The 14,017-nt window shown below is 46.4% G+C and overlaps 1 protein-coding gene across 3 annotated transcripts in view; it reads left to right on the plus strand.

The window, feature by feature from the left end:
• Positions 1-3,833: 3,833 nt before the first annotated feature.
• SESN2 (sestrin 2) overlaps positions 3,834-14,017 on the plus strand; it is a 54,971-nt gene continuing 44,787 nt past the window's right edge. For 2 of the 3 annotated variants that reach the window (XM_063140698.1, XM_063140699.1), the window contains exon 1: positions 3,834-4,258. In XM_063140698.1, the coding sequence (XP_062996768.1) occupies positions 3,941-4,258 (318 nt within the window). In that variant the 5' untranslated portion in view covers positions 3,834-3,940. Of the gene's footprint in view, positions 4,259-4,427; positions 4,751-14,017 lie in introns of those variants that run through there. The other variant, XM_063140700.1, reaches the window with a different exon arrangement.

Genomic DNA, 14,017 nt, shown 5'->3' on the forward strand with positions numbered 1-14,017 from the left:
TGGAAACAAAGCCCTATGAAGAGAGACTGAAAGAACTGGGCATGTTTAGTCTGGAGAAGAGAAGATTGAGGGGAGACATGATAGCACTCTTCAAATACTTGAAAGGTTGCCACACAGAGGAGGGCCAGGATCTCTTCTCGATCCTCCCAGAGTGCAGGACACGGACTAATAGGCTCAAGTGACAGAAAGCCAGATTCCAGGTGGACATCACGAAAAACTTCCTGACTGTTAGAGCAGTACGACAATGGAACCAGTTATCTAGGGAGGTCATGGGCTCTCCCACACTAGAGACATTCAAGAAGCAGCTGGACAGCCATCTGTCAAGTATGCTTTAAGGTAGATTCCTGCAATGACCAGGGGGTTGGACTCGATGGCCTTGTATTTATTTATTTATTAAATTTATATACCGCCCCATAGTCGAAGCTCTCTGGGCGGTTTACAAAAGTTAAAAACAGTGGACATTAAAAAGTATACAAAATTTAAAACCATCAAAATTAAAAAAAAAAAACAGTATAAAACAACACTATCCATTTAAACAACAGTTTTGGGGTCCATTAAAAAACAAACAAATTTAGCATATGTTGTTAAATGCTGTCAAATGCCTGGGAGAAAAGTCTTGACCTGGTGCCGAAAAGATAATGTTGGCGCCAGGTGAGCCTCATTGAGGAGATCATTCCATAAATGGGGGGCCACCACTGAAAAGGCCCTCTCCCTTGTTGCCATCCTCCGAGCGTCCCTTCTAGGCACTCAGAGGAGGACCTTAGAGGTTGAGCGCAGTGTACGGGTAGGTTCATGTTGGAAGAGGCGTTCAATCAGGTATTGTGGTCCCAAGCCGTGTAAGGCTTTATAAGTTAAAACCAGCACCTTGAATTGGGCTCGGAAACATATAGGCAGCCAATGCAAGCGGGCCAGAATCGATGTTATATGTTTGAACGTTCTGGTTCCAGTTATCAATCTGGCCGCTGCAGTTTGCACAAGCTGCAGCTTCCGAACTGTCTTCAAAGGCTGCCCCACGTAGAGGGCATTGCAGTAATCTAATTTGGAGGTTACCATAGCATGGACGACTGAAGCTAGGTTATCCCTGTCCAGATAGGGGTGTAGCTGGGCCACCAACTGAAACTGGTAGAAAGCACTCCATGCCACTGAGGCCACCTGGGCCTCAAGTGACAGATATGGTTCTAGGAGAACCCCCAAGCTACAAACCTGCTCCTTCAGGGGGAGTGCAACCCCATCCAGAACAGGTTGAACACCCATCATCCGGCCAGAAGGACCACCTACCAGCAGCATCTCAGTCTTGTCTGGATTGAGTTTCAGTTTATTGTAAGCCCCTTCCAACTCTACTATTTTAAAAAAGAAAAGAAAAAAGAAAGAACAGGAGTTCTAGGGTGGGCTGACAGTTAAATACCTACCTCCCCCCAAGTTTGCCTTTGCCCTCCTCCCTCTTTCTTGGCGCCAAGGCTTCCTGCCTTTTTTAACCGCTGTCTGCCCTTCCTTCCACCTCCAGGTTGTTCGGCCAGGGCCTTTGTCATGCAGACTTTTTCATGCAGACTAGGATTACCCTTCTGACTTCTGTTTCAGCCCCTCCCTTGGCCTCCAGGTGGCCAGCCAATCTTCTTTGCCATTCAGAATTTGTAACTCACTAATATCAAGCTAACTATACAACCCAGTTGCCCTAAGCCCAGCGCAGTCTACCTGTCTTCCTTTACAATGACTAGCACTTTAAATTGCACTTGGAAATGAATCAAGATCTAATGTAGATCAAAAGACAAGGGAGTACTGTGGTCTCTACAATGGGGCTCCAAAAAAATAGGCCAGCTGCAGCATTCCTTTCCGAATACTTTTTAGGGGCCGCCCCTGCACAGTGTGTGTTGCAGTAGTCCGTCCTGGGCGACAGTGGTAATTACAATAATCTAGCTTACATCAGATCCTTCACTGGATTGTGCATCAGTCTACTTAGATCAAAATCTAATAACCACATCCTCTGGTTTGAACTGCACAGGGATTAGGAATTGCGGCATTACCCATTTTAAAGTTGCTTTTGTGAGGCTTGTGTCTGATTGTATGACAACTTGCACTTTACTAGCAAAATTAAAGTTCTTTATATCGGAGCTGCACTGAATAATTCCACTATAAATTAAATATTGTTGGCTGCTTGAAACTAAGTGAAATTGTGCTTTCCCCAAATCATCAAAGATTTTGATGCAATTCTATGTACACTTACTTGGCAGTAAGCCCTAGTAGACTCAAGAAGACGTATTTCCGAGTAACATGCATAGGATTTTGCTGTTCTTAGGTAACTATCACTGCTTTGTTTTAAAATGGGGTTCTGTATTTTAAATTTCACCCGAACTGTCTGGTTTTAAAATCCATATAAAACGAAGGAAAGAAAAATGATTTTCAAATGTTATTTTGCTTCAAATGCTATTTTAATCCGTTTGACCAGTTTTTGAACTCGGCACAAGTTACATAGAGATGTCAGATTCTTTCTGATTGTGTCCATTGCTTGAGTGCCAGCAGGAATAACTTTTTCCTTTCTGTTTTCTCAGAAGTCGTAAATGTGGTATTTAGGTTCAAATATATTTAGGATTGCGTTTCCTTCTCTTTTCCGTTACCTTGAAGAGACTGGCAGCAAAATCCTGTGCATGTTTACTCAAACATAAGCACCACTGAATCCAATAGGGCTTACTCACAAGTAAGAAGTGTGCATAGGATTGGAAGCAAATCCTGTTGCATATAGTAGGATTTACTTCTGAGTAGATATGCACAGGATTGCATGTTTTTAAAAAAGAACTTCTCTCTGTTACAGAGCAATCCTAGGAAGGTCTACTCAGAACCATATCCCACTGAGTTGATGGGACTGAACTCCCAGGTATGTATGCATCCTTGTTAGACTATTTTAAGTTTGTGAAAATTCATGCAAATTTTTCCAGTTTCATGCAACCTCTCAACAGGCAAATTGCAAAGGTCTTGACTATATATAACTGAATAAAGAGTCCAAATCTAAACACACTGAAGAGAGTGGAACTTACTCCCAAATAAACAAGTTCAAGATTGAGTTGCACAGATCTATTTACAAAAACTGTGGACAATGCTTTACAAGACTAAGGTTCCAATTCTATGCACGTATATTTGGGAGTAAGTCTCACTGTCATAAATGGACTTTACTGCTGAGTAAACTTACCTAGTATTGTCCAGCCCTATACATAATTACTTGAGAGTAAGTCCATGGAAATCAGTGGGTCTTACTCCCAAATAAACATGTACAGGATTGGGCTCCATACTCTACAAACGAAGACTGTCGTCCAATACAGACTTATGTGCAGTCCAATACAGTCAATGGGACTTGCTTCTGAGTAGACATGCCTACGATGGTGCTGTTTTCCAACCACCCTTAAAAGTGATCCTTCAAAGCTAACACAGTTTCTCCGAGTATCGCGACAGAGGTATGGGCCTCGGAGATCAATCCACCTCGTTTGCACCTTCCAAAGCAGCCAGAGGTCCGCCCTCGACAAGAAGCAAACAAGCCACCCAATTTTCCACCCCCTTCTCGGGGACAGGAAACAAACAACCTCGGTGGAGACTACACTTCCCATGATCCCAAGCCCGGTTTCCTTCTCCCTATTGGTGCGGAAGGGTGGGAGGTGTACGCCGAAGTCTAGGGACAGCTCCGCCCGCTCCAGAGTGATTGGCTTCGTGGGGGTGTCGACGCCCCCTCCCGATTTGTCCACTCCCCCTCCCTGGCCCCATCAGTACGAAATCAGCAGCTGTTAGGAGGCGGGACCCTTCGGGTTTGTTTTTTTAAAATGTAATGCTCTTGAGAGCAATCACTTGGAAGAGAGTTCGACTCCGGAGCGGGGAAAGCCGCGCTTGGGCGTTCTGGAACCTTGATGCGCCGGGACGTTCTAGAATCTTGCCACTTTTCGGACGTTCTAGAACCCTGATGCGCCGGGACGTTCTAGAACCCTGCCACTTTTCGGACGTTCTACCGTGGAACCATCATCCCCCGGGGGGTGCAGCCTCCTGTGACACTTGCCGCCGGCTCCGGGAGCTGCTCCTTGTGCCCGGTCCTGTCGAATCCTCCTCTCTCGACCCTTCTTCGAAGAAGCTAGAAAGTCTCCCAACTTCGCAGGAGAGCTGCTTGTCCAGATTAAAACGACAACACGACACCATGATCGTCTCAGACCCCGAGAATAGCGACCCTTCCGGAGTCCAAGGCTACTTACCCTGCGAGAGCTGCGGGACTTTGAGGAGAAAAAAGGTAACGTATGAACGGGGCAATCGCGTGTCTCTATGTTAAAAGCGCGATTATTATTTTTGGGGGGACGAGTTGGAAGACTCGATTGCCTTTTAACTGCAGCCCTGAGCGCGTGTAGTTTTGAGCCGGTCGACGCCGTTTGTTTGTCTTTCTCTGTCCTTTGCCATTTTAGGGGGATTAGGAGGAGGAGTGATGGGTGGGCCACTCCGGTTGCTACTGCAGAGTTGCGTAAAGGGTGGTTGTTATGATGACCCTCCGAAGAGGATGCATTTTCAGAATCTCGTTGCATCAGCCAGCCAGCCAGCCAGCCAGCGAGCGAGCAGTTGGGTCTGAAAAACATTACCCGGGGGTGGGGGGGAGAGGCCGTTTGCAATACCGCGGCGAGGAAGTCCTCGGTCGCTACCGAAGCGAGGTAAAATGATCAAACGAGAGAGGAGAGTTAGGCACCGGCGCCAGTGGAGATCCTTCTGCCCTCCTTCGGGGGCGAGCAAAATGGTAAGCGGCTCTTTAGTTCGTTGTCTCGGCCCGAGCGCCCATTTATTGCGGCACATCAACGACTCATCGACGTATCGGGGGCTAGAGCCCGCTCGATCGTCGCATCCTCCGATGAAAGCCCGTTTCTCCTGTTTACCGCGAAGCAAGTTGCCCTGTTTTTGCGCGGGGTTTGAAATGAGGCTTGCTGTATTAAAGTTCCCAGTAACGCCTGTAGATTAGGATTACGGCAAACGGACTGGATTTTGGATCGCTTTGCATGCAAGACCTCAAGAAAGGTGTGATGTGGACCCAACTGAGTTGGCTCCTTCTCATCGGGGGAAGAGACGCGCCAGTTCCTGTTTTGGCTTAAATTCAGCGGTCGAGCGTACATGTGCGGGCATGCCCCACGGAATATTGACTCCCCCCCCCCCAACTTGGCGCCCTCTAAGTAAGAGGTGTCGGACTACAAACCCCATTATCTAATGGGGGTTGTAGTCCGATACCTCATGGTGGGTGCTAAATTGGGGGGAAAGTCTATGCATCCCCTCACCCCACCCCCGTTGCTACTTGTGGGTGGAGAGGGGGCAGTTCAAGGACAGGATTTTGTACATTCCCAGGGCTAGTGAGGTAAACTTTGGCTGCTTTTCTTTCGGCAAGAGGGCACTGCTGCATTGTCGACCCTTTGTGACCCCAAAACTGAATAGTTTAAGATCCGCTCTGGAAAATATGACTTGCACCTTTAAATTCCCTATAAGGGGTCTAAAACAGGAGTAGAAAAGATAACTCTCCACTACACCCCCACTGCCTTTTCTGTGTAAGGGTGGGTGGGTGTGGGTGGAGAGATTGACAAAGATTGGTCAATGTTTATTCATGTAGAAAGTTCCAAATGAATTAATCCTGGACTTTAAAAATGTGTGTAATGTCAATCTGGGAGTGGAGTCCTCCAGAAGTGTTGGCTTTGCTGGCCGGGGATGCTGGGAGTTGTAGCAATGGCTATGTTGTTTCATTCCAATTCCCCCTTTCCCCCCTCCTTTAGAATTGCAAAGTATCTCTGTATGGATGCCATAAATACCCAATTGGCCCGAGCCATATTTTGCATTGTGCAAGAGCTGAGCAAGGACGAGTCTTGCCCTGTTATGGGGATGGGGGCAAAGGGCTCTTGGAAACCTCTCCTCTGTACTCCCAAAGAGCTGCAGAGGTTTGGGGTGAACCTTCTCCCGATATTACAGCTGGAGTGTGGTGTAGCAGTTATGAGTCTTGGACTGGGACGCGGGAAACCTGGGTTCTAGTCCCCACTTGGCCACGAAATTCACTCTACGTGCATCTTTTCTCAAGGACTCTCAGCCTAGCCTACCTCACAGGGTTGTTGTGAGGTTAAAATGGAGCGGAAGAGGACCGTGCAAGCTGCCTGGGGATCCTTGCAAGGAGATAAATGTAATAATAAGGCAGGAGATAAATGTAATAATAAAATAAAACCATAGTACCCATATGTACCTGCCCGGACCCTAAGGTCATCCTCAGGGGTCCTTCTCCGCGAGCCCCTGCCAAAGGAAGTGAGGCAGGTGGCTACCAGGAGGAGGGCCTTCTCTGCTGTGGCACCCCGCCTGTGGAATGAGCTCCCTAAGGAGGTTCGCTTGGCACCTACATTATATGCTTTTAGACCCCAGGTGAAGACCTTTTAATTCTCCCAGCATTTTAACAGTCTATAAATAAATTTTAACTCGGTGTTTTAAATTTGTAATTTTGCATTGCTGCTGTTTTTATCTGGTTGAGCTTTTATATTGTATTTTATATTATGGTTTTATACTGTTGTTTTATACTTTGAATGTTTTTAATTTTTGTGAACCGCCCAGAGAGCTCCGGCTATTGGGCGGTATAGAAATGTAATAAATAAATAAATAAATAAATAAATAGTAAAACATGAAAGTCTTGTTATTGCCCCTTTTGCTTGCCGGAGTGGGGACAGTCCATCAATTGCTCTGGTGCTCCCTTAAATGAGGTCATTATTCCTGCTCTGAAAAGACATTCCAGAGCATACTACACTACTGGTTTATAGTATGCAATCTTAGTTGGTTTTCCTTGTCCCGTAAGAAAGAATGGAATTGTTCAATATTTGCCCCCTTGAAACTGTTGCAGATCCATGGTGGTAGGTGAGAAATGAAATCAAGACGTAAACAAATCACAGGTAAAGAGCTTTTTACGCTATTCCTATCCTTCTACCACCTTGCCCCTCAGCTATAACAGAAGCCCTGTCAGAATCCACCCCGTGTGTCAAAAAGGGGCTGAGGCACAATAGAGGATAGGTGGAGATTAGACCTGTGTCTTTACTTATTTATCATTGCATTTATTTCCTCCCTCTCCCCACCCTCTTGTAAGGAACTCAAGACAGCTTATATGGCCCTCCTCCTCTCCATTTTACCCTCCCAACAACCCTGTGAGGTAGGTTATGCGGAGAGTCAGTGACTGGCCCAAAGTCCACCCAAGTGAGCTTCATGGCTGAGTGGGGAGTAGAACCCAGATCTCCCAGAGTCCCAGTCTAACCCTCTAACCATTACACCACACTGGCTCTCACAGCGTGACAGATGAGCATAGAGGAAATGAGAGAGTAAGGAAAACACTCAAGCAGAGGCTGGATATCTCCCCCCTTTTCTTTGCTGGAGTTCCTACTTCACACTAGCAGCTTAATTGGAGACATTTCTTTGCAAGGTTGTTTGCATTTCTTACTAGAAGCAAGCTGAAGGTTGCATTGCAGTGTGTTTTATAAGTCAAAGGCTATGCAATCAGAAGTTGTCTGGAAGTAGCTTTAGTTCTCTGGTAGTAAATTCAACCGAGTAACTTCAATGGAGAAGCACCATAGTTAGCTAGGAGTAATTTCAGTGGAGCTTACTCCAAAATAATTTCTTTAAAAAATTGCAGTCGTACCCCATGAACCTAATTGTGAGATTTTATTAGTTTAGTTTTTGGATATCTGTTTTATGATGGTGTTGTTAATCAGAATATTGGCTCCTTGGAGTATACATAATAAAAAAGCAAGTGGAACATATATATCCTGCAGGCATGCCTGTGGATTCTTGTTGAGGCCATAGCTATAAGCTGACATGATGAGTTCTTGCATTTAGAGTTTATCACTGTACTTCTGATAGCAAAGAAATACTCACTAATCCATTTTTCCCCAGCAGCTGAGTAGACTCTTAGTGTATCCCCCCCCCCCCCAGGTTCAGCTCAGGCTCCCAACTGTCTGGTAAACACTTTAAAATATTTATTTCAACAATCTTTTATAACAAGGAATTGAGGTGTCACAACAAATGTTACTGGGAAAGGAGTTCTAGGACACTGGTGCCACTCCTGGGAAAGCCTCATGTTTCATCCCAACTTGCAGTGTTGCCTCTTCTGCTGATTTTATGAAGTTGGGGTAGTGTGGGGGACGTTATTGTCGCATTAGGTGCTCCCGGAGCGATACTGAGCTCAGATTGGCTAGGGTTCTAAAAGTTGGAACTGCACTGTGAAACATATTGGGACCTTGTACAGTTCATTCAACACAACATTGAGATCTCTGCTTTTAACGTCTGTTTATGGCATTGCATATAACGAACCATGAAGGTAAAAGGGGGTTGTTAACTCTTGCAATTAATGTGCACTAGGGTGTACATGGGACAAGGGGACAGGTCTCTGCCCGAGAAGCTTACAATGTGAAAATTGTCATGGGAAAATGACAAGAGGTTGGAGAGGGGAGCAGAGGCAGGGGTCATCAAAGAAGCATAGTTTTAGTCCGGGTTACAAGCTGAGTTACACATGGAATGTGGAGGTTGAGCCAAGGGCTTCGTGGAAAAGGTACATTTCATAGAGGGAACTGAGGGATGTCAGAGAGGTCACCCAACTGTTCTGGGAGGGAGTTTCTAGGTATAAGAGGCAGCAAGGGAGAAAGGCCAGTGGAGTCAGAGAAGGAAAGCTGAGTTTTCTTTTATCAATCACAACCGTCATTTTGCACCTGGCCGCAGGAGGGGGGGGGTTAGACCTTTATTTTTCAGCTTTGCGAATAGCTTGGTGGGCTTTTCTTCTTGAATAATGTTGTTTTAAGATAACACCTTTATGGCCGGCAACGGCTTGTGTTTGCGGTTTTGCCATTCCTTATTGATTTAGTGTTGCTTAAGCCATCCCCGTTCAACTCCTCTTGCTCTTTGCCCCCGTCTGGTTAAAGAGGGAGGAAGGTTAAGATGAGGCAGGAAGGAAAGCTTTGGAACCGATATGGAACCGCTTGGCCTAACTGGGAGAGATGAAACGCAAAATCCTGGCCGCTTCTGACGTCGTTTCGGCGATTCTGCTGTGCCAGTCTAAAGCACTTCCAAGAAGCATTTCAAGGCTATTGTAATGCTGTGGTGGGCAGACCTCCAGCTGATTGGATCTGTTTTGTACAAGAACCCCAAGATTCACCAGCTGGTTCAAAAGACAGGCTTAGAATTCAAGAACCGAGCCCAGGAATTTATTTGGAGCGCCAATAGTGAATGGATCTCGCCGTCCTTCCACACAGAAATCTCTTCTGGGTCACTCCCAGCGTTTTTCATTGCAGCAGTATAATTTAATGCGGGAACGGGTCATTTTGTTGCTGCTGTTAATCAACAGGGAGTCAGAAATCCTTGCTGATGGATTGCCGATCACTTGTCGATCTCCCAAGACATCCTGATCTAGCTTCTGCACACTCGTGTTGTAACTAATACAAGGCGGTCAGTAAAGGACCGCTTTTTTGAGGAGAAACAAAACGGGGTGGTGGTGGAATCAAGGGCTGAAGATAAATTTTCAAACAAAAAAGCTACCGGTTCTTGAATCTCTTAAATCTAGCACGCAGCATGCACCCACCCAGATGTTGTTGGGCTGACAGTTGTTGGAGCCTGATAACATCTGGAGCGCCACAGCAGTTTGTTTGTGGATCACTGCTAGGGATCTCTGAGAAATCCGCGACTGATTCCAATGAGTTTGGATTTCTATGAATCCGACCTTTGGATTCCGCAGCAGACCAGCTTTTTTCCAAGTCATCAGGATAATCCGCAGACTTAGGGAGCAGTTTTTTCCCCCTTTTGAGCCAGGGGGATTTGCACAAAGGTGTGCATGCAGCAACACAATAATGTGCATTTGCGCAAATAGAACAAAATTCTGATTTTAAAAACTCTGGTTTCGTCAATGCGTGGACGGTAGGACAAAAGATTTCTGACAGTCCCTGAAACTGACCGAATGGATGTAGCAAAATCCATTCATCCCCACCTGTGACTGGCCTGGTTCAGACAACACGCTAAACCATGCTGCTTACCCCCAAAATGGTTAAGGGAATTCCCTTAACCATTTTGTGGTTAAGCAGCATGGTTTAGCGTGTTGTCTGAACCAGGCCACTGTCTTAAGTGGAATGAGAGGGGGGTAGAGAATAGATCTGCAGAAAATGCAACCAAACCAAAATATTTACTGGGATGCAACTTATACAGCTGGTCTTGAAAGGACCTGGGGTGAGGGAAAGCCAACATCTTTCTACATGGAAAGGGGGGAGAAGCACAAAGAGAGTTAAGATAAGATGGAGCTGGGCAAGGCCCAAAATACAAAACAAAAACAAAAACCAGCAGGATATTGTAGCTGAAAGCTCTTACTTCCAGTACCGAATCATTAGAAAAGGCGTTTCAATCATTTAGAATGGGGGGAAACTATAGAATCCAGGAAACCACCAAATTATCTGTGGGTTAAAGGGAAAGGTAGGGCCAGGGAATACTGGTGTGGTCATCTTGGGTGGGGGTAGATGCATCTTGACTCTGTGCTCATGTGAAAAGTTATTATTTATTTATGTAGCACCATCAATGTACATGGTGCTGTACATAGTAAAAGAATAAAACAGCAACACCCTGCCACATAGGCTACATTCTAATACAATCATAATAAAACAATAAGAGAGGGAGGAGAATGCACCAAATAGGCACAGGGGACAATAAAACAGTGTAAAAGTAAGAACAAAGTCTTGTTCTAAAAGCTGTAGAAAAAAGAAAAGTTTTCAATTGAGCTTTAAAAACAGCAATTGAACTTGTGGTCCCCAAATGCTCTGGAAGAGAATTCCAGGTATAAGGGGGAGCGAGAGAAAATAGATGAAGCCGAGCAAGAGAAGTAGAGACCCTTGGGCGGGTAAGAAATATAGCATTCGATGAGCGAAGCGCACGAGCAAGGCAATAAAGTGAGATGAGAGAAGAAAGGTAGGAAGGAGCTAGACTGTGACAAGCTTTGAAAGTCAACGGGAGAAGCTTATATTGGATTCGGAGGTGAATTGGAAGCCAATGAAGAGATTTCAGAAGTGGAGTAACATGGTCAGAGCGGCGAGCCAAGAAGATGATCTTAGCAGCAGAGTGATGAATAGAAACCAACGAACTGATGTGAGAAGAAGGAAGGCCAGTGAGAAGAAGGTTACAAAAGTGCATGCATATGAACATCAAGGCTGGCTGCAGTGCCCACCCCACCCCTGCAGTGGAGAGAATCATAGAATAGTTGGAAGGGGCCTATAAGGCCATCGAGTCGAACTACCTGCTCAGTGCAGGAATCCGCCCTAAAGCATCCCTGACAGATGGCTGTCCAGCTGCCTCTTGAAGGCCTCTAGTGTGTGAGAGCCCACAACCTCCCTAGGTAACTGGTTCCATTGTTGTACTGCTCTAACAGTCAGGAAGAATCAAGGCCCTCGATTTGTTTAGAACTCTTTGAACAGAATGGAGAGATTCTTTGGGGTTACTCACTTAAGGATTTCCCAAGGGTTAGAGTGGCGGTGTGGCATCCACAAGGCGTTTCTGGTTGTGAGGGCAATCCTACAATACCAGCAACTTAATCACGAGAAGGGAAGCTGGTCACCATTGGGGCATAGAAAGTGGAACAAGTGCGGGATTAATCAGGGGAGGGAAAAGGGAGAGCTTTGGACATGGTTATCACAAGCCCCAAAGCTCCAGAGGAACCTTCAGCAGGGGGCTTCCATATCTCAGGCACTATAGCAAAGTTATTGTTGCCTTTAACCCAGAGCAAACTCTAGCTATCTTTTATGCTCACCTTCCCCAACCTAACGCCTTCTAGGTGGGTTGGACTACTACAACTCCTAGCATCCCCTGGCTGGGGATGCTGGGAGTTGTAGTCCAACCCACCTGGAAGGCGCCAGGCTGGAGAAGTCTGCTTTTTTGCATTCACAAGCTGTGCACGGTTGCAGTTGTCCGGCTATTATCCCCCAACTGCTTTGCTCATGACACTTTAAACTCAAGGAAAACAGGTCAATATTTATTTTCAGAAACAGACAAAAAACAACCCGCCAAAGAAGCCAAAACAAGTATGCCCTTGCAGCTTTGTACGGGGGGAAAAGACTCGTGAGCAGAAACTCCTATTTCTGCTTTCGCGCTGAAGCCATGCTTGTTCATTCGCTGGTCGATCCCTCTGAGCTCAATGGTGCTTCCCCCGCAAGTCCGCTTAGGGTTGCCAGCCCACGGTCGGAAAGCCTCTTCTCCGCTCAAGGCTTTTATAACTCAGCCAGTAATTTTTGCCATGCCGGAGTTGCTGCTTCTGAGGATGGCGTTCCCTGTTACAGCTCTATTGCAGCCTTCCAGCCACGTCTGCCAAAGTTAATAGCTCGCAAATGTTTATTAGGCTGTCTTAGCCTACAAAACCCTGTGTACGTCATTTATGGCACATCAATGGCCTAAAATAAAAGTTGGGCCAGCTTGGGCAGGAGGAGTTTGCTCCTTTCCACCTGTAAAACCTTGTTGGCTTGGTTGCTTAGAAGTGTTTCTCACATGCCACAGGTAACCAGGGGAGGAAGTGTTTGCAAACCGTGATTTAGCAGGCAGATGCCTTCCGAGTTGCAGGTTACAGGGCCGACATCAAGAGTTGGTATGGTTGGGCACCTGCAAAGGACCCACACCCTAGCAGGGGCCCACTAACAAGAGCCCCTTGGAGTTGTTCCTCCCCTTCACCCTTGCTACCTGCTTCTTCACCAGCTTCTCACAGGTGGCCCAGCCGATGGTGAGTAGGTGGAACAGTCAATGCCCTTGGCCCTGTTCAGATGACACACTAAGCCATGTTGGTTAAGCATTCTGAGCTAAACGTTATGGCTTAGCATGTCGTGTGAACCATTCCTTAGCCACGGTGGCTACATAACCACAGTTTAAGCATGCTCACTAACCATTAGCTGCAAAAGGGTTAGCGGCCCAACTGTGGCTTAGCGTGTTGTCTGAACGGGCCCAGTGTCTATTTGCTCACTGCCTCTCAAGCGAGCAAGTGTTAACGAAGATGAGGAACAGGAGGAGGAACAAGAGCAGCTGGTGACAATGGCACTGAGAAGGTGGTCTCACTCACTGTTGGAGGGGACTCACAGAGGGAAAAGGAAAGGAAAGGAACCTCTCATGCAAGCACTGAGTCATTACTGACTCTTGGAGGGACGCCAGCTTTCGCTGATGTTTTCTTGGCAGGCCTTATAGCGGGGTGGTTTGCCGTTGCCTTCCCCTGCGGTGATTACCTTTCCCCCAGCTAACTGGGTACTCATTTTACCGACCTCGGGAGGATGGAAGGCTGAGTCGACCCGAGCCGGCTGCCTGAAACCAGATTCCGCTGGGATCGAACTCAGGCCATGGGGAGAGTTTCAGCTGCAGAAACTGCTGCTTTACCGAGTCTTGCCTAATTTATTTATTTATTGCATTTTTATACCGCCCAATAGCCGAAGCTCTCTGGGTGGTTCACATGAGAACCATTCAGAATATAAAGCAACAGTATAAAAACACAATATAAAAATACAGTATAAAAGTACAGCCGGGATAAAACCAAGCAGCAGTGCAGACATTAGTACAGATTTAAAATACAAATTTAAAACTGCAAAGTTAAAAATTAAGTCGATAAACTGCTAAAATACTGAGAAAATCAAAAGTTCTTCACCTGGCGTTTAAAAGAGTATAATGTTGGTGCCAGGTGAGCCTCCCTAGGGAGCTTATTCCACAGCTGGAGAGCCACAGCAGAGAAGGTCCTCCTGGTAGCCATCTGCCTCACTAAGTGCCCTCCAGAACCTGCAACCGGCACCAGTGAGTTCCACACACTTTTGCTAGGTGTACAACGTAGTAACCTGCCCTCCAGATGTTTTGGACAACACCGCCCAGCATTCCTGAGCTTTGGCCATGCTGGCTTGGGTGGATGAGAGTTGAAATCCAAAACCTCTGGAGGGCACTGGGCTGGGAGAGGCTGTCTTGGAGAAACAAAGACGAGGAAGGACCTCAAAGGTGCACTTGAAACAGTTCATTCGAGCTG

The sequence above is a fragment of the Elgaria multicarinata genome, chromosome 13 (genome assembly GCF_023053635.1).
Source record: "Elgaria multicarinata webbii isolate HBS135686 ecotype San Diego chromosome 13, rElgMul1.1.pri, whole genome shotgun sequence".
Taxonomy (NCBI): Eukaryota; Metazoa; Chordata; class Lepidosauria; order Squamata; family Anguidae; genus Elgaria; species Elgaria multicarinata.